The sequence below is a fragment of the Capricornis sumatraensis genome, chromosome 2 (genome assembly GCF_032405125.1).
Source record: "Capricornis sumatraensis isolate serow.1 chromosome 2, serow.2, whole genome shotgun sequence".
NCBI lineage: Eukaryota > Metazoa > Chordata > Mammalia > Artiodactyla > Bovidae > Capricornis > Capricornis sumatraensis.
Genome location: NC_091070.1, coordinates 158365269 through 158390392, shown reverse-complemented (window position 1 = coordinate 158390392; position 25124 = coordinate 158365269). Strand labels below are relative to the sequence as shown.

The following is a 25124-nucleotide window of genomic DNA, read 5'->3' as shown; positions in this document are numbered from 1 at the left end:
GTTTTGTTTTCTCCCTTTTCTCTCCCCCTTCCTTTCCTTGCTTCAACAATTACTATTTACTTAACATTTTTCTGTGTATTGGGCTTCCCTCACAGCTCAGTTTGTAAAGAATCTGCCTGCAACGCAGGAGACCCGGGTTCAATTCCAAGGTCAGGAGGATCTACTCGAGAAGGAATAGGCTACCCACTCTAGTATTCTTAGATTTCCCTTGTGGCTTAGGTGGTAAAAAATCCACCTGCAATGTGGGAGACCTGGGTTTGATCTCGTAAAGAATCCAATTGCAATCCAGCAGACCTAGGTTTGATTCCTGGGTGGGGAAGATCCCCTGGAGAAGGGAAAGCCTACTCACTCCTTCTGACCTGGAGAATTCCATGGACTATATAGTCCATGGGGTCACAAAGAGACATACAGGACTGAGTGACTTTCACTTCACTTCAACACGTTTTTATGTGCTAATCACATCGCCATGCAATGTGATTTACAGCTACTCTGTATCTGTGATATAAAGTATGATAGATACTATGTTCTTCATAGATACTATGTTCTTCATTCTACATTTGAAGTAAGAAAGATACAGAGAAGTTATGAAAGTGTGCCTGAGATGGCATAGTAAGTAGCAGAGCCTGAATGTAAAACCAGGTGATCTGACAAAAGTTGTCACATGTGTATATGCACACACACACACACACATGACAATGAACAATTTAATAGAATGTGAATAAAGAGCGATCTTCTGAGAACTACAGAAAATTCTCATCTACATGTAGAGATTATATCCTAAAATTTCAGAAACTATATTTATGTGCTAGAAATTACCTTATTAACATTATACATAGTATATATTTTATCCCTATAATGTTTATTGAGCACTGATATGCCAAGCACAATTTCAAGTATTTTATATGTATTATCATATTTTATCTACCCAAACCCTATAAGGTAGATATAATCCCTATTTTACAGATGCAAAAAATAAGACACAAAGTGTTTGCCACCAGTGGAAAGTCACTCAGCTATTTAGAAAGCCAGAATTTAAATTAGCAAGTCTAACTCCAGAGACCACCATTCAAGGCTGCCTCCCTAGTGGAGGTTTGAAGTGCAAATAACTTATAGTAGTACTCAAAGGAAAGCCCTCTAATTACGAGATTTGCTTCAGTCTATTTACAAATGCTTCCTCAATTCCCCATCCAATTCTAAAACACACAGGCCTATATCCAGACATCCACAAAAACCTTATATTTGGATATGCCAATAGAAATGAGTGAAATAAAGATAAAACGCTTTTTAAATTCTGTATGTTCTGGTTAATGGCAACCACTATCCCTTTCATTAGTTTCCTAGCCGAATTAGGTTAATCAACCTCAATTAAAAAGCAATCTAAGACATAAATGAAATCTGATTTTAACAGATTGTCATAGAGAGTGTTAAGACAACATGTAGAGATATAACACATTCCAGCTGCACAGAGAAATACATAAAAGGACTCTATTCGATGACTAAATCCTGCTCTACTGGAACAACAGTAAATAAAGTCAATAAGTAAGCTTTCAGCAGTCGTATGTGGCATAAACATACTCTAAGCCAACCACACCCTAAAATCACTTGGACAACCACAGAGCTCAAAAGACTCAAAAGAAATACTGTAATTCACTCATTCTGCATTTAAATAATGGCTCACTTTAATCTGTAGATTGGAGTAATTTAGACACAGGGTTATACCTCTACTCCTGGAAAAATCAGGAATAGTAAACCTGTCCCAATCCCACTTCTCACTTCAAGAATTAAAGCCAACGCTCTGAGTCAGACTTCACTGAGAGTCCAAGCACTGTCAGCATGGGTCCTCCCTATGTCTTCATTTATTCATGAGTAAAATACAATGGTAATACTAGGTCACAGGATTATAATGTAGAGAAAATAGAACAATGTGGGAAAACATATTTAAAAGCTGGCGTAACTATAATAATTCTTAGTGTTGTGGAGCATCAAATGAGTTAACATATGGAAATATTCAATACACAATTATACTACTTGAAGTTCCAGTTAACAGTAGTACAGTTTGGCAACTAATAAAGACTCAGTAAATGACAGCTCTTAATACTAGAGCTTATACAGATGATACAATTACTTTCCTAAATGTTTCTGGCCAGTTAATAGGTATTTACAAATTTTCCAGAAGGCAATGTCTCCTAGCAAATTAGTCATGCTCCTCTTAATGTTCACAGTGTTTCCAACAGTTAAAATGCAAAATGATTTTAGTTGTTCCTCACAGTTATCACCAATTTTGTCTTTTTTCTTCTGGAATCACATAAAATAGAACTGATTCCAATAATACGTGTTCCATCTTTAAAACGGATTTTAGACTCTTCTCACAAGCATATCACCCTCAGAACAGGGACATGTATACTAATGGAACTAGATAATAGAGCAGTTATGAGAAAACTGGTCAGTATTGACAAACGGTCAGTTTTTTCACTTACTTGTGATGTGGCAGGTTTTCTTCATTGGAATCCACACATTTCTGCCAAAGCAGTATTCTAGGAATTTTTTTCCTTCCCCAGGATCTAATCTTTCTTTCCTTCTTGCCCTTCTGTTGTTTTTTTTTTTTTTCTACATATGCTCAAATGCTTTTCAGCACTCATTTGATCTTGTACTTGAGATTGCTAAGTACTGAAGAAACTGAGATTGTACTTGCAACAAATACATATATCGCTTTTCTTGCCATGTCCAGTAATTAGTAATCTTGAAAAACTGTGCCTCAGGGACTTAATAGAATTTAGAAGAAATGAAGTGAAGTGGCTCAGTCGTATCTGACTCCTTGCAATCCCATGGACTGAAGCCTACAAGGCTCCTCTGTCCATGGAATTTTCCAGGCAAGAGTACTAGAGTGGGTTGCCATTTCCTTCTCCAGGGTATCTTCCCCACCCAGGGATCGAACCCAAGTCTCCTGCATTGCAAGCAGACGCTTTACCATCTGAACCACCAGGGAAGCCTAATAGAGCTTGCTGCTGCTGCTAAGTCACTTCAGTTGTGCCCAACTCTGTGTGACCCCATAGACGGCAGCCCACCAGGCTCCCCCGTCCCTGGGATTCTCCAGGCAAGAACACTGGAGCGGGTTGCCATTTCCTTCTCCAATGCATGAAAGTAAAAAGTAAAAGGGAAGTCGCTCAGTCGTGTCTGACTCTTCGCGACCCCACGGACCGCAGCCTACCAGGCTCCTCCGTCCATGGGATCTTCCAGGCAAGAGTACTGGAGTGGGGTGCCATCACCTTCTCCCTAACAGAGCTTACTGTTCCTCTAACATGAATGAACAAAGCTTTATTTATTTTTTTGTCTTTCCCTCAGGGATAATCCATCACTTTTCTTTCTGGAGCTCTTCTTAGGACTTCCTGAGGCTCTTTGCTAAATCTCCAGTAATGATTTGCCACCTTAAGTCAGTTCAGTACACTTCAGTCGCTCAGTCGTGTCCACTCTTTGCGACCCCATGAATCACAGCACCCCAGGCCTCCCTGTCCATCACCAGCTCCCGGAGTTCACTCAGACTCACGTCCACTGATTTATTCATTCTGGCCTAATACACATTGTATTGAAAACAAGAGATTTGACTTTATTTTTTCCTGTGACATATGATATATTATTTTCTGGTGGGAGAAAGAAGAAATAACATGATCAAAAACTAAACAGTTCCCAAACTATTTGACGTTTACATATGTGCGTATATATAGAATGAACAAAAAATAGCATACTGCCATTCGAATTTGGATTGTTATCAAACTTATTTGCATTCCTTCACACAATGGTAGGGAACTAACAGCTGTGAATAGACTTTGGAGAACAGGCAAGCCCCTGAAACATACAAGAAAATCAGAGAGAGTGTGTGCGTGTGCACGTGTGCATATGCATGGATAATCCGGGGACAGGGTTCACAACATTTATAAGATTCTCACAAGAGTTTATGAATAACAAAAGTTTAAAACAGCCGTTCTGAAGCATATTAGGCAGATAGTTGAAAGTAAGTCTAAGATACGAAAAAACCAACAAAATTTAGTAGCTAATAAATCAGAAGTTTTTCCTGTACTAAAAAGAGTTAAAGAATTAAGAAAAATTGACAGGAAAAAGACATTAAGAAAATTGAAAGCATTAAGAAAAAAATAAGCATTAAAAAAAGCATTTCCTTAAAAGCATTAAGAAAAACTGAAAGAGTTGTGTGGAAAAATAATCTCTCAATGGAGTTTCCCACTGTGTATTTTTTTCACTGGAGAAGATTCAAGTCTGACAGAGGAAGAATACTTACTTGTTCCCCTTGGAGTCCTGGGAGTCCTGGATGCCCTTTGAGACCCTGCAACGGTAAAGGTGAAGACACGCTGTGAAAAGTAAACCCATGTGAGTCCAATAACTAGCCACAGTTGTCATTCACCCCAACTTCCGGTTTTCTCATTAACGCAAATGTAATTATTACTAATCTATTTCTTATTAAATGTTATCCTTTCAATAAAAATTTAATTTTATTAAATAATAAATTCTTATTAATTATTCTTAATCAATTTTGAGTGCTATTTGAATGATTTGTTGTTGGCAACTAAAATGGTTACATAGTATTGAATAAAAAAACAGCATCGTTTACAAAAAAAAGACATTAGTAACAAAAAAGATTTTCCAAATAAGAACCAAAGTCAAATTTTAATCTCTATCATCAACATTCAAAGATATAAAAGAGATAACAATATTTATGTTAGAAAGATATTCTATGAGCAAAAGGAAAGAAGGTTAAAAAAAAAAAGACAGGAACAAAGAGTCAGCATATTTATACAGCTCTAATTAACAGTCAGTAAATCAACCTGCTATTTACTCGATTTTGCTGTATATAAAAGAACAAAAGAAAATTCCTTTTTAAAAGAATCTCTGAATGCTAAGCAAACTTCAAAAATCTGAAATAAATCAGTTTACAAATATCTGAAACTTCAAATTAACGTACAGCAAACTGATATGCTTTTGGGGTTTCAGGATATAGACTAACAGAGGGAAGAGAGTCATTCAGGATTAATCACTGAGGATTTATGAACATGAATTCATGAATTAGAGAAGGAAATTATATTCTGGTTAGACAATGGGAAAATTAGAAGAAGTGCCTATTTGAAAAATAAGGAAATGATTTAAGCAGTTTCTGAGATGATAAACTTAAAGCATAAGTAAATGTTTAAGTAGAGAGACTCTTGGGAACCAGAGTGAAGATCAGAAAATGTAAGAAAGCAAGTTGGAGGCAAAATTTTTGTGTTATCTGTAAATGTAAGCATATAAGTAACAAGGGAGTCACAGAAGGAAAAAACCAGAGTGCAGAGGAAATGGCCTGTCCTCTGGGAGCTCTGTTCTTTCCTGATTAGACTGTTAAAAATCAGAGAAGTGGCCACAAAAAAGAATACGGGAAAAAAGAGGAGGAGAAGGAAGGAAGGCACAAAGAAACTTCACTGAACTAATAAAACTAATAAAACCAAGGAAGCGGCTAATTCTATAGCAATCCTATGAAGCAGGTATCTTCCGCATTTATGCCATGCCAAGACGCTTCAGTTCAGTTCAGTTTAGCCATCCAGCCATCTCATCCTCTGTCGTCCCCTTCTCCTCCTGCCCCCAATCCCTCCCAGCATCAGAGTCTTTTCCAATGAGTCAACTCTTCGCATGAGGTGGCCAAAGTACTGGAGTTTCAGCTTTAGCAACATTCCTTCCAAAGAAATTCCAGGGCTGATCTCCTTCAGAATGGATTGGTTGGATCTCCTTGCAGTCCAAGGGACTCTCAAGAGTCTTCTCCAACACCACAGTTCAAAAGCATCAATTCTTTGGCGCTTAGCCTTCTTCACAGTCCAACTCTCACATCCATACATGACCACAGGAAAAACCATAGCCTTGACTAGACGGACCTTAGTCAGCAAAGTAATGTCTCTGCTTTTGAATATGCTATCTAGGTTGGTCATAACTTTTCTTCCAAGGAGTAAGTGTCTTTTAATTTCATGGCTGCAGTCACCATCTGCAGTGATTTTGGAGCCCAAAAAATAAAGTCTGACACTGTTTCTACTGTTCCCCATCTATTTCCCATGAAGTGATGGGACTGGATGCCATGATCTTCATTTTCTGAATGTTGAGCTTTAAGCCAGCTTTTTCACTCTCCACTTTCACTGTCATCAAGAGGCTTTTTAGTCCAACTCTTTGCGACCCCATGGACTGTAAACTGCCAGACTCCTCTGTCCATGGGATACTCCAGGCAAGAATACTGGAGTGGACTGCCATTTCCTTCTCCAATTTTACAGATGAGAAAATTCTCTGAGAAATTAAATGATATGACCAAAGCCATGTAGGTAGTAAAGTGGAATCATATTGGTTTGACAGATTCATCATGAGCTTAGTAACCTGCCCTTCTATTTACTTTATAAGCCTATATTTGTTTTAAACTCAAATGTAGGATAGTCTCATTCTCATCAAATGTTCAACTGTAGATAACCAAGACAAATCAACAAAGTTCAGTTCCGTTCAGTCACTCAGTCATGTCTGACTCTTTGTGACCCCATGAATTGCAGCACGACAGGCCTCCCTGTCTATCACCAACTCTCGGAGTTCACTCAGATTCACATCCATCGAGTCAGTGATGCCATCCAGCCATCTCATCCCCGGTCATCCCCTTCTCCTCCTGCCCCCAGTCTCTCCCAGCATCAGAGTCTTTTCCAATGAGTCAACTCTTCGCATGAGGTGGCCAAAGTACTCGAGTTTCAGCTTTAGCATCAAATCAACAAAAGGAATTATTAAAGTTACACATTTACCAATGGCCTCTAATACACCCACAGTTTCACTCTGAGTTTATACTTTTTTTTTAATTTTAATTTTTACTTTATTTTACTTTACAGTACTGTATTGGTTTTGCCATACATTGACATGAATCCACCACGGGTGTACATGCGATCAAGACAGCAAAATACCAGCCTAAATACAAAACAGGGACACTGTTCTCAGCTGTTCAAATGTTAAAGATTCTATAGATAAAAAACATCCACAAACCTAGCCTTTTCACTTTTTTAATACTGAGAAATAAGAAATGTCCTCAGCACTAAAATAGTGGCTGCAACTCCCCCGGATGAGGCAGCAGCTCTAGAAAGATGTAGTTCCTAGGAGACTGTCAGGAAGATGACAAATGGGGAGCCGGCGTGAGAGGCATATAGATAGAGAAATTCTCTACCATGGGCCTAGCTCCTTTTCTTTAAAAACAAACAAACAAACAAAAAACGTGTATTAAATATTTACTTCCTTGTTTTTATTTCTGTGTACTGCTGAGTCTAACTATATGCTTCCCTTTCTTTGGCCACTATCTGTTTCTTCCTCCTCTGCCCCGGTGAAAGAGTGGTGCTGATTTGTTAGCTTACTTTCCCTGAAGCAGTTTATAACAGTGAACTAGGCACATTGACCATAATATCCTCTAAACCTACAATTCCCTCCTAAGAGATTATTTGTCATCAACAGCCTTTAATAAGAGGGCATCCCCAAACAGTCATGATCTTTTCTTCATGAGCTCACTCCTACTCCACCTCAGCCACAGGTGATGGCACAATCTAAGGGAAGCCAATATCAAGTCTGGCCAGTAGCCTATAAAGACACTTGGAATGGAGACTTTCTCATAAGCAGGGTCAAGCTGGGCCAATTAAAATCTTTTTAAAAGTAAGTTCAACAGGAAGGAAGGAGGGAATAGAAGGAAGGAAAGACTCATTTAGGTACTTAGCTAAAGCTAGAAAGACTGACAAAGGAAAGATAAGAGAAAGAGAAGAAAGCCAAAGTACAACTTAAAAAAATTATTGTGAAAAGAAACTATATTGAGAAAGAAAGTTGTCAGAGAGAAAACCAGGTAACACAAAAAGGCAGATGCAGAGAGAGGAGAGGAGCAGAAGTACTAACAGAAAAGTATAGCAAAAGAGAAACTAATGCTGCTAAGATACTCAGCGCTGCCTTGAATCAGTACCTGTCTCCATGAGACCAAGTCACATTACAATACATATGTCTAGATTCCATGGGTCTCCGGTTTCCCTTAATGCTGTAGAGAGGACTGAAATAATTCTCTCTTCCTTGAGATAGCCTATGTCTCCATTCTTTGCAATCAAAAGAGCCTAAGCAAAGCACAAAATGTTTTGGTTTGGTTTGGTTTGATTTGCTACTAATAATGAAAAGACCAAGCACATGGAACCCTAGACCCAGTTTTGCCACGAGCTAGTTACATCATGAGTTTCAAAGTCTTCATCTGTGAGATGACGGCACTGAATTCAACTACTGCTAGATTTCCTTTAACCTGCTAGGATTCTGCAATTACTAGAATCTGTTAAGAAATTCATTTTCTCCTTTTCACCCTGCATTGAATGAAAAACAAAGGCATTTATAAGAGGCAATTCAGGTTTTGAGGCATAGGAAGGATTTAAGTAACACTGATATATGTATCAGAGGAAAACCAGATTCAGGTTCCCATGGGCATATGATCTGAAACAAAGATGGGGACTCTGGGATGAGTGGAAGGGAAAGAGACTGGATCAGGTAGGAGACTATTACGACCGTCTAGGTGAGACATGATTATAAATTAGATTTGAGGGTGGAGTTAGAGATGGTATATGAGTCCCTTAAAGAGTTTAAACCTAAGTTCTTGAACTATTTTAATACAGTATACTCAATGTCTAGAACATAGTAAGTGCTTGTCAATTAATTGATGGAAAGATCTGGATGAATAAATGAATTGATGTAAAGACGAAGAGGAATTTAAGTTATTTGGGGGAAAATAGATTCTAAGTATTATTTAATATGATATTTCAATTCTCTTAATATTGAAATGAAAGGTTCTAAGTGGGAGAAAATATCTTTTTTGCTATTTTTCAATGTAATATTATTCCACTGTAATATACTGGAGTTAGCACCATTATTGTATAAGTCTCCCTATTCCTTAATTTGTGACTATAGGCCTCATTTGTTTTCTAAATACTAATCAGTAACATTTTTTTAAACAATAAAGGAAATAATGTTCCTGGGGAAAAATACCTAAATTCAAATTTTGACATAGCTCCTAGCTAAGACCCGGACAGTTTATTTTTAAAAATTTGTTTATATCGTAGTCTTTTGAAAATATTTGAGTCACTGTTCTTCCTATAACCATATAGGAAGAACAAAAAAAGATCCAGTAACTAACAACATATGATTTTTCTCTGATAAATATACTGAAACTGAAATGAAAGCATTTCTTAAGTAACAATAGAAAAATTTACAAATTGTTTAAAACAGTTTAAAAACTCAATGTAAAGAGTTATAGGGTTGTCTTGACTTTTGTTGTGATGAAAAGTTGCCTTGCTAAAAACTCCATTAAGTGGGGCTTAGAATCTAATTTTAATATAGAGATTTTAATTTTAATACTTCTTTTAACACTAATTTGAATCCTAACAAATAGGTTATCAATATATGACCACACAGGACAAAAAAGAAAGATACAACTGAATCAAAATTAGAAATGTTAAGGGATGGAAAGGAAACAAACTTCAAGTGTATACCTGAACTTCCCCAAGTAACTAAATTTTGGACAAATAAATAAAATATTTATCCACAAGGAAAATAGTGGAGCCATTTACATACAGAACCATCCTTGCCTTGCATGGTACTAGATATCTATAAAACTGAGCATATAGGCTGAAACCATGCAAGAAATATTAATAATGGGGAAAAGTCTGTGATCTTTGAAAATTTTTGTCAGTGTTAAAAATCTGTCAGTTACACTTGTATAGGGAAATGAAAAAAATGTTCAACTAAGATTAATTTAGTACAGTGTAATTTAAAACATTAGAAACAGGGAAAATCAAGGTTTCATTTCTTAGCAAAAATTTATGAAGAGTAGTTTGAATAGTGTGCTTTTCTTGTATAAAGAACCATACTGAGCAGACATATATCCTATGGTTTGGCAAACTGTCACATTTCTTTCTAAGCATAGGTCAGCTTCCAACATTTCATCCTTTGCACTTTCAGTGTCATGAAATAGGTCCAAGAGTTCTTCTTATATGAAGATTTTTCTTTCTTGTTTTTTTGCCGTTGTAAGCTCCTCTTGGACATCTCTGTCCTATTCATCACAACCCTTTCCTCTTATGTCAAAAATTCACCTTTACTAAGTTCTTCTCTCTGCATATCTAGTTAACTCAAGTGGCAACAATGTTCCAGGATCAGCTATTTCTTCTATAATTCCATCTATATTCAATTCTAATTTCAATTTCTGTTATCACTATTTCTTTATTTCACTGTACTGTCATCTTCTTTACCAGGCTTTTTTTTTTTTTTTTAATCCATCTGTGTAAAATGTCACATGAGTTCATCACAGAGAGAAGGAAGCAACATAGCGACACACTCTGCTGTCTATGTAGTAACTAACAGATGTGCGCAGTACAATCACCAACAGATCCTGAGTGAAGTGATGTGACTGGTCACTGATCGTGATGCATATCTCCTATTTATGCAGAGACTTGTAAGCTGAAGAGCCAGTAGCAAAGTTTATACTTTATGCAGCTAATCAGAGTTCATATATTGTGGTAAGTGAAATTTGAACCATGTTGTTGGAGACTGGTGTTAATTAAACCATGGCAAGTGAAAGCTGTGTATACCGGAACCACACAAAGTGAGGAATGCTTGTATATATGTATTGAGAAAGAATCTCAATGATATCTCTATGTTGTCAACTTTATATATGACTGGGTTTTTTTTTTAAGTTTTTTCCTCCACTAAATAGGAAGGACTTATATTCACTAAAATAAAGATTTTTCCTACATATGAGAAAGTACCCCCTATGGTATAAGACAACTTCTGCATTATCAACTCTGTTTTCCTATCTTGAGCCTCCTTACCTAAACTTTAGGTTTTAGAAAAGTAGGAGCATTCCTCTCTAGAATCCACAAAAACACCAAGGAAATTCTGGTGACTCAATGATTTGCCTCTGGCATTCCTCTTCTTAAAACCCTTCAGTAGCTCTCTACCATATGATAAATGCTCTACCATGGTATCCAAGCTCCTTCATGATTTGACCCCCGAATGCACCTTATTTTCAGACACACCCTGACTAATGCTTTATAATCTCCAAACAAGGACCTGCTTCTTGCCTCCAAGCCTTGGTTTATGTCATCACCTGTGTGTAGATAGCATACATGTCTGCTAACTACGGTATCATCATGATAACTTCTGTTTATCCTCAAGATGCAGCTCAGATGTTGCCTCTGAGCAACATCAGAGTGTTCTCTGAACACTTTCCCTACCTACAATCTTAAGAAGTTTAGGTAACCTTCAATCACTGCTACAAAAACTTTTTCACATCTTCATCACTGTACTTGTTATAGACTAATATACCTTTGTGATTTACTTTAGTATCTACTTACTTTTTTAAACAGTAAACTACTTGAACACAGGAACTATATCTTGTTTACCTAATACTGGTTTCCTGAATGAACTATAGGATAAAATGATGTGATTGAAACAACTGCAGAATTCTAGTGACAAACTTTATCTTAAAAACACCCTTTTGTCTGAAGCAACTTCCTTGTATCTATCTTTTGTTTCTGTCTAGTCTCTGCAAGCTGAGGCAAAGGTGGGCTATCCTTATACATGATCGTGTGAAAGGCAACATCACTGAGATATTAGTAGCAGGTTAACTAGTTCCACTCACTCTACCTAAATGGGATGGAGGGTGTTTGGAGGACTGAGGGGAAAATAAGACAGGCAAGAAGGGTTACTGACTTGAGAAGCACTCTTTCAAGAAGAAGACAACCACAAGAACTAGGTGAAAGGGAACAGTCACTTAAACTTATAAACAGCATCGGCAAATGAGTGAATAAAGAAGACATGGCACATACATACAATGGAATATTACTCGGCCATAAAGAGAATGAAACCGTGATATTTGCAGAGACGTGGACAGACCCAGAGACTTTCACACAGGAAAATCAGAAAAACAAATATCATACATTAACATACACATATGGAATCTAGAAAAATGGTGCAGATGAACATATTTTCAAAGCAGTAATAGAGAAACAGTTGTAGAAAGCAAACATGTGGACACTAAGTGGGAAAGGGAGGGGGGAATTGGGAGATTGGGACTGACATATACACACTACTGTTTACAAAACAGAAAACGAATGAGAACCTACAGAATAGCACAGGAAACTCAGTGCTCTGCTGAGGGGATATATAAACACACACACATAGACACACACACACACAGATACACACACACACACATATATGGCTGATTCACTTTGCTGTACAGCAGCAAACAATGCAACATTGTAAAGCAACTATGCTCCATTAAAAAACTTACAAGCAGCATTCATTCATTCACTAATAGCATGGCTGCTAAGTGGCATTCACTGTGCTGAAATACCACAGTGAATAAAACACAGTCCTTGCACTTAGGGACCCCTAAATCACACATAAATTTCCTTTTATTTCCTAATGCACTGTTATCTGAAGGCCATTATTAAAATTTCATTTTCTACAATATAATAGCATTCCTCTACAGACTAGGTCCAAGTATCTAATAATTTGTCACACTCTACAGGACTCATGTCAGCAATGCCAAGAGGAATACAAAGGTTTATAGCCATGTTTGGCCAAAATAATCAGGGAAACCTACGGCAAAAATGAGAAATAGTGATAAACCAGCCATAGCTGATTGAAAAAGAAGTCTTAAGCAAGAAATCATAACAAGATTTTAAAAAAATCAACAACCATGTATTAGGTTGGTACAAAAGTAATTGCAGTTTTGCATTGTTGAACTTTGCAGTTTGATATGATGGAATACATTCTTTAATGTGATTATGTTATATGTCATTTTAATGTGCATTTCTTGCTTTTTCTGCTAATGACTTATTACTTGCTTTTTTATACATTTATTTTAGACTAGGGAAATCATGTTAGACAAAAAGCAAATTCAAGTGATTTTCTTATTTGAATTCAAAATGGGTCCTAAAGCAGCAGAGACAGCTCACAACATCAGCAATGCATTTGACCCAGGAACTGCTAACTTGCAGTACAGTGCAGTGGCTCAAGGAGTTCTGCAAAGGAGAGGAGAACCTTGAAGATGAGGAGTGTGGTGGTCAGCATCGTAAACTGAGAATGACCAACTGAGAGGATCATCAAAACTGATCCTCTTACAACTACATGAGACATTGCCAAAGACCTCAATGCTGACCATTCTACCGACTTTTGGCATTTGAAGCAAATTGGAAAGGTGAAAAAGCTAGCTAAATGGGTGCTTCATGAGCTGACTGCAAGTAAAAAAAAATCATCATTTTGAAGTGTCATCTTTTCTTCTATGCAATAACAAACCATTTTTCTTGATCAGACTGTGACATGCAATGAAAAGTGGCTCTTATATGACAACCAGTGACAACCAGCTCAGTGGCTGGACTGAGAAGAAGTTCGGAAGCACTTCCCAAAGCTAAATTTGCCCCCCCAAAGAGGTCCTCGTTACTGGTGGTCTGCTGCTGGTCTGATCCACTACAGCTTTCTGAATCCCAGTGAAGCCATGTTATCTGAGAAGTAGGCTCAGCAAATTGATGAGATGCAACAAAAGTTGCAACACCTGCAGCCAGCATTGGTCAAGAGAAAGGGCCCAATTCTCCAGAAAATACCCCACTACATGTCGCACAGCCAGCGCTTCAAAGTTGAATAAATTGGGCTATAAAGTTTTGCCTCATCCACCATATTCACCCGACTTCTTGCCAACTGACTACCACTTCTTCAAGAATCTCAACTACTTTTTGCCGGAAAAAGGCTTCCATAGAAAGCAGGAAGCAGCAAATGCTTTCCAAGAATTTGTCAAATCTTGAAGGACAGATTTTCACTCTACAGGAATAAACAAACTTATTTCTCTTTGGCAAAAATGTGTTGATTGTAATGGTTCTTATTTTGATTAATAAAGATGTGTTTGAGCCTAGTTATAATGATATAACACTCACGATCTGAAACTGCAATTACCTTTTCACCAACCTGATACTACTTGAGGTAAGGCAATAATGTTCCTGAAGTTTTGAGAATAAGCAAAAAATTATATAGAAAAATGAAACCAGGTAACTGGGGAGATTGTTCAGTTCAGTTCAGTTCAGTTCAGTCACTCAGTCGTGTCCGACTCTTTGCGACCCCATGAATCGCAGCACGCCAGGCCTCCCTGTTCATCACCATCTCCCGGAGTTCACTCAGACTCATGTCCATCGAGTCCATGATGCCATCCAGCCATCTCATCCTCGGTCGTCCCCTTCTCCTCCTGCCCCCATTCCCTCCCAGCATCAGAGTCTTTTCCAATGAGTCAACTCTTCGCATGAGGTGGCCAAAGTACTGGAGTTTCAGCTTTAGCATCATTCCTTCCAAAGAAATCCCAGGGCTGATCTCCTTCAGAATGGATTGGTTGGATCTCCTTGCAGTCCAAGGGACTCTCTAGAGTCTTCTCCAACACCACAGTTCAAAAGCATCAATTCTTCGGTGCTCAGCCGTCTTCACAGTCCAACTCTCACATCCATACATGACCACAGGAAAAACCATAGCCTCGACTTAGAGGGACCTTAGTCGGCAAAGTAATGTCTCTGCTTTTGAATATACTATCTAGGTTGGTCATAACTTTTCTTCCAAGGAGTAAGCGTCTTTTAATTTCATGGCTGCAGTCACCATCTGTGGTGATTTTGAAGCCCCAGAAAATAAAGTCTGACACTGTTTCCACTGTTTCCCCGTCTATTTCCCATGAAGTGATGGGACCAGATGCCATGATCTTCGTTTTCTGAATGTTGAGCTTTAAGCCAACTTTTTCACTCTCCTCTTTCACTTTCATCAAGAGGCTTTTTAGTTCCTCTTCACTTTCTCCCATAAGGGTGGTGTCATCTGCATATCTGAGGTGATTGATATTTCTCCCGGCAATCTTGATTCCAGCTTGTGTTTCTTCCAGTCCAGCGCTTCTCATGATGTACTCTGCATAGAAGTTAAATAAGCAGGGTGACAATATACAGCCTTGATGTACACCTTTTCCTATTTGGAACCAGTCTGTTGTTCCATGTCCAGTTCTAACTGTTGCTTCCTAACCTGCATACAGATTTCTCAAGAGGCAGGTTAGGTGGTCTGGTATCCCCATCTCTTTCAGAATTTTCCACAGTTTATTGTGATCCACACAGTCAAAGGCTTTGGCATAGTCAATAAAGCAGAAATAGATGTTTTTCTGGAACTCTCTTGCTTTTTCCATGATCTAGCGGATGTTGGCAATTTGATCTCTGGTTCCTCTGCCTTTTCTAAAACCAGCTTGAACATCAGGAAGTTCACACTTCACATATTGCTGAAGCCTGGCTTGGAGAATTTTGAGCATTACTTCACTAGCCCCAACCAGTAATGCTGAAGAAGCTGAAGTTGAATGGTTTTATGAAGACCTACAAGACCTTTTAGAAATAACACCCAAAAAAGATGTCCTTTTCATTACAGGGGACTGGAATGCAAAAGTGGGAAGTCAAGAAACACCTGGAGTAACAGGCAAATTTGGCCTTGGAATGCAGAATGAAGCATGGCAAAGACTAATAGAGTTTTGCCAAGAAAACACACTGGTCATAGCAAACACCCTCTTCCAACAACACAAGAGAAGACTCTACACATGGACATCACCAGATGGTCAACACCGAAATCAGATTGATTATATTCTCTGCAGCCAAAGATGGAGAATCTGTATACAGTCAACAAAAACAAGAGCAGGAGCTGACTGTGGCTCAGATCATGAACTCCTTATTACCAAATTCAGACTTAAATTGAAGAAAGTAGGGACAACCGCTAGACCATTCAGGTATGACCTAAATCAAATCCCTTATGATTATACAGTGGGGAGATTGAGACAAATCATAAGAAGAAGACTGTGCAAACCTCTCTAATCTACCTCTCTCCTCTCCTTCTTCGAACATACTTCCCTCATGCCCACAATAGACTCCTGCCCACCTCTGTCCCAAACTCCTCACAATACTGACCTACAATGCCGCAGTGGTAAAGAATCCGCCTGCAATGTAGGAGATTCAGGTTCAATCCCTGGGACAGGAAGATCCCCTGGAGAAGGAAATGGCAACCCACTCCAGTATTCTTGCCTGGAGAATGCTATAGACAGAGGAGCCTGACAGGCTGCAGTCCATGGGATCACAAATAGTCAGACGTGACTTAGTGACTAAACATCAACAACAACCTCCATTCATTAATACTCAGTTTTTACTTCAGCCCCCTTCAAGTCTAGCTGTAGTCCTTCTCAACTAGTTCTCATGGAGAAAAAGAGTAGGACAAACTAACTCTTAGAACGCTGCTATATGACTGACAACAGTTGTTTTTTGAAGACAGAATTTTTTTTCTTTAAACTTTCTGGAAACTGAAATACTTAGAGCCAAATGAATTTATCACAAATGTTAGAATGTCAATCACAAGAGGGAAATAACTTTGGGCAAAGGAACATTTCTGAAGTGCCACAAATTACACCACTTGGTAGGCCAGGGCTTGCCTGCAGGGGAGTTCAGTATGTGTCGCCTTGTTCTCAGCTTCCCCTACCATTAGTGGGAAGACACAGCACAGAGGAGATGCCCAAAGTGGTGACAGCAGAGCCCCTAGGCAGCAGCTTTTTTATTAGACTCTCAGTGCTAAGCTACACAAAGTGAAAATGTGACTGCGGATTTGTACAGGAATACTGGGCAGATGAGATGATCTATAAGCTATGGAACATAAGAATTCTCCTTACTTCTCTCTCCAGGCATGGATTTTCTTTTTATTGTTGTTCTCATCAAAATTCAGTATTGTTGTACCTCCTTAGTACTGTCCTTGCTTTGAATAATTGTGAAAAGCTGTATAGGTTTTGAGTGATTGATAAATCATAATGCAGTCCACTTGATGTTTTCAGCTCTCTCAGCCTTTCCAACTTGGAAAGGGAGAGATGCAATGGAAAGATCTTTTGTAACTTAACTAATTCCTAAGAATGCACATTGATTTATAATTATTACTACAAACATAGTAGTCGAATTTTTGGACATGCAGAAAAATACTGCCATACATTATTCCTAACAATCTGTTTTAAAATGTGTGCCTCATATTTCACAATTGTTCTGAATTATACCTTCATGTTAAGATGTGCTTAACTGCTCCCATCTGACTTATCCTCCTGATTCTAGAAAAATGACTTCAATTGAAATCACTGGTAATGTTCTTACAATTTTAAATAGCAGACTTCCACTATTAATGTAGCAACTGATCAGCTATATTAAAATCCAGTTTAAAAATTCATCTGGAGTCTAAGCTCAGATTTATGACTCTTGTCTTCCATCCAACCCACCATGCACTCTCGATGTAACTTATCTGCTTTTTGGCACAAGCCTAGACATTTAGCAGGAAGTGAAAACATACTTCAGCTCCTAGGAAAATAAGAGTTATATTAAGGTGGCTAAATTGAAGCAATATAACCAGTCAATCTGGGGAAACACACGGCTTGTTAAACAAGGTGTAACACTGGTTTATAAAAGGTCAAGGGGTGAGAGATAAAAGCAGAAAAGGCAGAAACCAACCCAAAAAATCTCCAGTAGAGTGAAGAAAAATTGCTGCTGATTTACTTGCTTTGTTATTTCTGTCTCAATATTATTTCTAGTTTTCAGAACATCTTATGCTAATCTTCTATCTCAAATTTTCATGAGCTGTGTATATTTCTACACACAATTTTCTTGCAGGTACTTCAAAGATTACTTGAAGGATTGAAATATTTTCAGATACTTCTAGAGAAAAGGAATAATTAACTCATTATTATTTGTTAACCAAAAAATATATTTGTTTCCTTGGCTTTCAGGAAAAACAAAATTTTACTTTGCTTGAGACAAAAGTAGTGAAACACACATATAACAAATATTGGTATAATGAATAATATTAATGGGGAAATAGTATTTGAAGTTATTAAGAGAAAAGTCATGACTTGGATTTGAGTCCTGTCAATTAGTAGTCATATGGCCTTGAATAAATGACTTAACCATTTTATAACTCAATTAACTTATTTATGAATACTGAACATAGTGTCTGTCTCAATGTGTGTTGTTTTTAAGATAAAAAGAAGATTCAGCAGATAAGTCTACACTACACATAATAAAGGAGCTATTAATATTTACAATAATAATTATAATTCAAAAATAGTTTGATAAAATATGTAATAAACTTCATACTAATCAAAACCCAAGTACTTTATTCATCTTTCATAATAAGCATAGACTGTTAAAAGCACAATGAATTCAGTATTAGTAAGTTTTATCTCTCAATCCTGCTATCATCCTGAGTCACCCTGAACAATTAATTCTCTTAACCTCTCTGCTGCTGCTGCTGCTAAGTCACTTCAGTCGTGTCTGGCTCTGTGTGACCCCATAGACAGCAGTCCACCAGGCTCCGCCGTCCCTGGGATTCTCCAGGCAAGAACACTGGAGTGGGTTGCCATTTCCTTCTCCTCTCTAGGCTTAGGTTAAATTTACACAGAATGAATAACTTAAGTTCCTGTCTTGACCTTAAGAATTATTGTGGCCTTTTAGCAGTAGAACTGAAAGGATGAAGGAATAGGAATTCTGGGTTATAACAAATATGAACTGTTATTCTAGGTTCTCCCAGCATGGATCCTATTTGCAGGAAGTAATTCTGAGAATGACTTAGGTCGTTAAAAAAATGAACTCAAATTAGTAAATTCCATAAAGCAGCTCATAACCTACCTAAATGTTCTACCCAATATTCAGTCTGGTCCTTTCCTACTTCATACAAACCACAAGAACAGTCTACCAAGCTCACTGTGAATGTATTTCTATCACACATTCCTATTAAAGTAAGGCATGCACATAGAAAGTGTGATGGAAACTTGTTCCAAGCCTGCTATGTGGAGAATTAGTTTAGGTTTAGATTGAGTACTTATGTCCCTTTCCTGGCATACTTGTTTTTTTAAAAGTCTGTATACAGTTTCCATTATTAGGCATACTCTGAAGAGAGGGGATGCATTCTCAGAAAAACTACAAAATCATCTCAAGTATTTCAACACTGTTTAGAACTACTGTCAAAACATAGTGAACTATGGATGCTTCATTTATCACAAAGTAATTTGGTTTCTAAATATTTTCAACTAAACCTTCTCTAGAGAAAATTTAGTAACTGATAACATAGCAAGATACTAAACTTCTACAGTGTCTATTTCTATTAATTAACATTACAAGCTAGATTTTTAAAGTTTGAACAAACTGTATAAGAGAAAAGAAGTCTGTGAAAGATATGTAATCCATGATCCAATTTAACTTCACACTATCTCACTTTACTAGACTTATACAGACCAAAAGTTACATATTCTTAATATTTTAAAATACTGATGAGCCAAGACTCATAATATGTGCATAAGTCTTTGGAAGATAGTATCTTCTGCTTTAAGTAAAACTTCAGAGTTAAAAGTGATAATCTGCTCTAACAGTTAAAATCAGTCTTTTAAAAATTTCTCTATATAGTATTTCTTTGTACACTCCTCTACATAGTAACTACTTACCCTTTATCAATAGTTTTTCACTTTCTGGAACGCTAATTTCATGAACCACAGGCATTATTAACCTTGGAAAATAACAATTAGTTTACTTTGTCTCATATACAATGTCATTGTCAGGATGCAATAACTGTATATTTAACAGTAAGTAAAATTAGTACGGTAATTTCCATAAGATTTTCTTTGATGTTATGCATCAGTACAGTTTCCTCAGGGGTCTACTCAGCAGTCAAAGGCATACTAAGTAGCGTTAATCAAACAGACTCCCAACTGTATAATAAGATCAATTTCAGTAGAAATGATCACGTTGCAGTTTCATGGAAGCAACCAATAACCTCAAACTACTTGTCAGATTTCAAGAACTATCTAGGATGAAGACTAGTCTAAAAGCCATAAGAATAATGGTGTGGTATGATCATGGAAGGAAAGATACTCTAAGAGATCAAAATGCTTTTAATCAATTTACAATTAGGAGGGAAGCAAATGGGGTCAGTATGCCTTTCAAATCCAGAAAAACGGCTTATGGTTAAGATATATTAACAGCTTGCTGTTTTTCTGACACTGTATTATCCCATTTCATGTTCCCAACAACTCCCTATGAAGTAGGTAGTATTATCTTCACATTTTACAGATAAGGCAACTAAGGCCTAGAAAGGTTAAGTAACCTGCCCAAGGTTGATGAAACCTAGAAAATGGAAGAGGGGATCTAAACCAGACCTAGAATACCATCTTCAATCCAAATCTCCCAAGAGGAAAGGGATATGATACACCAACACAGGATAAGACACCAACACAGTTCATTATTAAATACATTTAGAGATCTACATGATGATAGGTGTCTAAATACATAAATACATACTAAATGTATTTAGACATCTACAGATGATACCAATCTCATGGGAGAAAGCAAAGAGGAAATAAAGAGCCTCTTGATGAGGGTGAAGGAGAAGAGTTAAAAAGCCAGTTTAAAACTCAGTATTAAAAAACTAAGATCATGGCATTTAGTCCCATCACTTCATGGCAAAAAGAGGGGGAAAAGGTGGAAGCAGCAACAGATTTCCTCTTCTTGGGCTCTAAAATCACTGCAGATGGTGACTGCAGCCATGAAATTAGAAGATAATTGCTTCTTGGCAGGAACGTTATGACAAACCTAGATAGTGTGTTAAGAAGCAAAGTCATCACTTTACCGTATAGTCAAGGCTATGGTCTTTCCAGTAGTCATGTATGGGAGAGTTGGACTATAAAAAAAAAGCTGAGCACTGAAGAATTGATGCTTTTGACCTGGTGCTGGAGAAGACTCGAGAGTCCCTTGGAAAGCAAGGAGATCAAACCGACCAATCCTAAAGGAAATCAACCCTGGACACTCTTTGGAAGGACGGATGCTGAAGCTCTAATACTTTGGCCACCTGCTGCAAACAGCTGACTCATTGGAAAAACCCTGATGCTGGGCAAGACTGAAGGTAGAAGAAGTGGACAATAGAGGATGAGATGGTTGGATGGCATCACCAACTCAATGGACATGAACTCGAGCAAACTCTGGGGGATGCTGAGGGACAGGGAAATCTGACATGCTGTAGTCCATGGGGTCACAAAAAGTTGGACACAACTTGGCGACTGAACAACAGACATTTACATGAACTCAAATACTGTTCTCCAATATTCTGGTGCCTTTACTACCTTAGACAAAAATTTTGTATCTTCTTTATCCCCTGCAGAAAACCAAGAACTCAGTGTTTGGGAAAAAGACAAGCTGACTATATAGAGGAGAATTTATACTTGTGTTAATTTATGAAACTGCATACCATATTTTATAAAAATAATTATAGCAGCAGTGTTACTATTTCGTTTTACTTCAGAAAAAGCCTACTCATATGCACATGACTACTATTTTTTACTACCTATCCCCAGCTCTCACTTCTACTCTACTTAAGCTTCAGGCTTCACGTTTGTATATACGTCATGGCAGAGGTTATTAGTTCCTAATAAAAGGAGAAACTCTTTAATAAAAAAGTCAAATATCTTACCTATATCCAAGGGTACCTCACTTTGAACATATAAAAGTCACAAAGTGACTTTAATGTTTCAGAAGTAGATTACTGCCCTAATATAATTGTAAAAACAGAGAAAAGCTTCAATATTCTATCAGTGACTTTTTTCTGCATATGAATTTTGTCCCTTTTGTTATCAGAAGGGTTTTCTTATATTTTCTTAAGACTGTCATTGGTGGGCACCACTTTCTTGGATTAAGACAGCATCCTAATTCCTATTGCTGAGAAAAGGAATTTAAAACATTGACTTTGGGCTTAACTTCAGAATGAGATCTTAGGAGTTGGAGAACTCCCAGATCCACATGGTACCCACACATGTCAAAATAAAACTACATCTTACCTTCACACCTTGCATACCAGGGGGCCCCATTAATCCAGAAAGTCCTGGATCACCCTAAGGACAAAACACAAATGGAGGTTTAATATTATGAAAAAACTGAAAAGTATGATTCCCACGCTGTAGGAGTTCATCTTGGCTGTCAAGATCTTATTTACTGATCCCCTCAATCTGGCTCAAGTTCCACCTGCTTTCTGAGAACTTCCTGAGGTTCCCAACCCTTATATCTTTCAGTACTGATTACCTGGACAGTACGTCATCCTGTCCGTGGCCCTGCTGCTTTTTCTCTGATGTTCTTTTCTCTAGAAACACCCTTACTTCCCAAATTTCCACCTTTTCCGAGGCTTGCCATGCTTTAAAAATGTAAAGAAATCTATTTAAAAATCCTACCAGCACTTTATAATACAGCTGCAGAGGGCTCAGGTCTGCCTTTTTTAGGTGACGACTCACAGGTTGGTGGGACTCCCACGTGGAACATCAATGAACAGCTGGGGGATGGGGAGCAGGACTAGGTTCTTTCCCTGGTCCAGGACTAGGACTCTGGAGCAGGGAAAGGGGCACTTCCCCTTCCAGGGCTGCCCTGGTGCCTTCCACTGTAGTAACCAGAGTAACTGCAGCGAAAATTTTGGGGACGACTGTGCTGGTCCACAGACTTCAACTTAACAAATTAGGGCCTTCTGTCCCCATCCCTTCCCCCAGATTTGATGAGGGCTTGCAGAGCAGGGTAGGAGGAGGAATTACACCAGTGAGGGGCAAGGAGTGTCTGTAGTGGGTAGAGGTGACAATGACACAGCAGATGATGTGTGAATGACAAGGACAAAACATATCAAAAAGGAATGGGGGTAAAATCTTAAACCAGTTAACTTAAGGTACGCTTTTTCTTTACCGCTGTTCCTTTCCCTCTTTCTGCTGTAACAAATTTATTGTGCGTGGAAAAAAAGTATGTTGTTTGAAAGGAAAGGAATACTTAGTTAATAATCCTAAATAAATTCCATAATGACTATTCATAGTACATAAATGTTTCACTGCATTAACTACTTTAATGTCATCAAGTTAAATAAACAGAAAAGAATGTTTCTGATTATTAACTATCAAGTGTTTTTCCATTTGTTCTAATATTTTATGTTCTTGTTCAATGTTTTATTAACATGGCATCCATTTGTTATGGCGTGATGGGTTTATACATATATTTTTTATATTTATTACTCTGATAGAAGGAAAAGAGAGCTATGTTAGGAAACAGAAGACTGGAGGCTCATCCCCGACTAGCTCTGGTCAAGGGTAGATCAGTTGATTTCCCTTCAAAATTCCTCCATCTGAAAGCTGAGAATAAGAATAATATCACATTTGTCTTATGGGAAAGGAAAAGCTGCCACTATTTAAACTAATTTGTTTGCCACTAAGGTCCCACAAGGAATTAAATATGTATGTGTGTTCTATGAGAGGTGTTACTTACTGGATATTGCATGCTGAAGGACTAGACTCGGCATTGCTTATATTGTTTCATCATTGACTATTTATTATAAAAATAGCTAAATGTTTAAAGATAAAATTCAATTGGGTCCCAGTCCCCCTATACTCACACCAATTTAATGTTCATATTTTATTTGAATTCATATTGTATATGTATAAATATCCTGCTTCCTCAATATAACTGAACCTAACTTTATATAAATATGATTTCTAAGAAAAATTTTAAAATTTTACCAATTTAGAAATATCTTTTATTTTGAAAGTTGGATTTCACTTAAACCTTAATGAAAACATGAAGTCTTAAATCTTATGACATTTTTCCTATATAGTACTGTTTGTACATGAGTAACTCAAAAACTAAAAAAAAGAAGACTGACATACTCCCTAGTCTCAACTCACAGGCTGAATCATCCTATATTTTGTACAGAAACTGTACATACACTGAACCACCCTATATTTTATACAGAGAGGCCACAAGCGAATGTTAAAAATAAGCATTTGATAAAATCTGAATGCTTAATTTGGGGAGATTGTTTAATGCACTCACCAAAAGAGAGTGGATGTCTAGTTTCTTAATTTTAAGAAATCAAATATCTCATATTTACACATTTTTAGACATGGCATCTATATTTCTCAGATTGAAGAATTTTCTTCCTCATAATTAAGGGATGAATGAAGATACTGTTTTTAATAATAAACTTCCAGGACTTCCCTAGTGGTCCAGTGGCTAAGACTCTGTGCTCCCAGGGCAGGAGGCCCAGGTTCGATCCCTGGTCGGGGAACTAGATCCCGCATGCTGCAACAAAAGATCCCATGTGCTCCAAATAAGACTTGGTGCAGCCAAATAAATAAATAAAATATTATTTTTTTAAAAAAAATAATCTTCCATTCCTTTTCTAACTTATTTAGTCAGTGAACTCAGTTCCATTACAGCAATGAAATTCTTACAACTCTAGATTAAACTTGATAATTCGTTAGTATAATGTCCATTAATGTGAGGTAATTTTTCTTAAATTTACAAGAGTTTCTGTAAACCAATTAAAAGATCAGATTAAAACCCAAGAACCACAAAAATTATTCAAGGATTTTAAAAGTTTGTGAATGTATACCACATAAACAAAACATTCTATAACTGTATCACATTCATCAAGTGCATGACTAAATAAAGCTTCCCAGATATATTCCTAAATACTCAACTTGTATTCATTCTCACAGGAAAACAGTATCTTCCTCCTAAAACAGATTTTTGTTGCTATTGTTACTTTGAAATATTAGTTTCTTTTTACCTAAAGGAATATGTGTGTGTGTTTAAGAGCATTAAAAAATGAAAAGCATACTGTATTGAAGGTTAGAAATTTAAGATATATCATTAATTCTTCCACTCGCTAACTATTTAAATTCTATAAATCCTCTTTCTTAACTGAAAAAAAAAATAATGACGACAGCCTCCGTCACTGTTACTGTGAGACTTAAACAAGATAAAGTACATATAACCATTCTAAAGAAGGTGTAAAATGGCATTAAAATTTATAATACCATCCATACTAACAGCCACATTCTTGAGGTTAGGACCAAAAACATCTTGTTTTAATTTTTTGCCCCATCTGTTCCTAGTTGGCAGGAAGCACAAGAGCATGCCAGAATGGACATTCAGTAAGATTAATTATATAATTTTAACTGATATGTTAGGCTGATG

At 37.3% G+C, this 25124-nt stretch overlaps 1 protein-coding gene across 1 annotated transcript in view; it reads right to left on the bottom strand.

Annotated features, from left to right (window-relative positions):
* The window catches only part of COL24A1 (collagen type XXIV alpha 1 chain), a 378135-nt gene that overhangs the window by 288569 nt on the left and 64442 nt on the right, over nt 1-25124 (bottom strand). The window contains exons 6-7 of the mRNA XM_068961180.1: nt 21959-22012; nt 4292-4336 (exon numbers count right to left, since the gene is read on the bottom strand). Of these exons, the coding sequence (XP_068817281.1) occupies nt 4292-4336; nt 21959-22012 (99 nt within the window). The remainder of the gene's footprint in view (nt 1-4291; nt 4337-21958; nt 22013-25124) is intronic.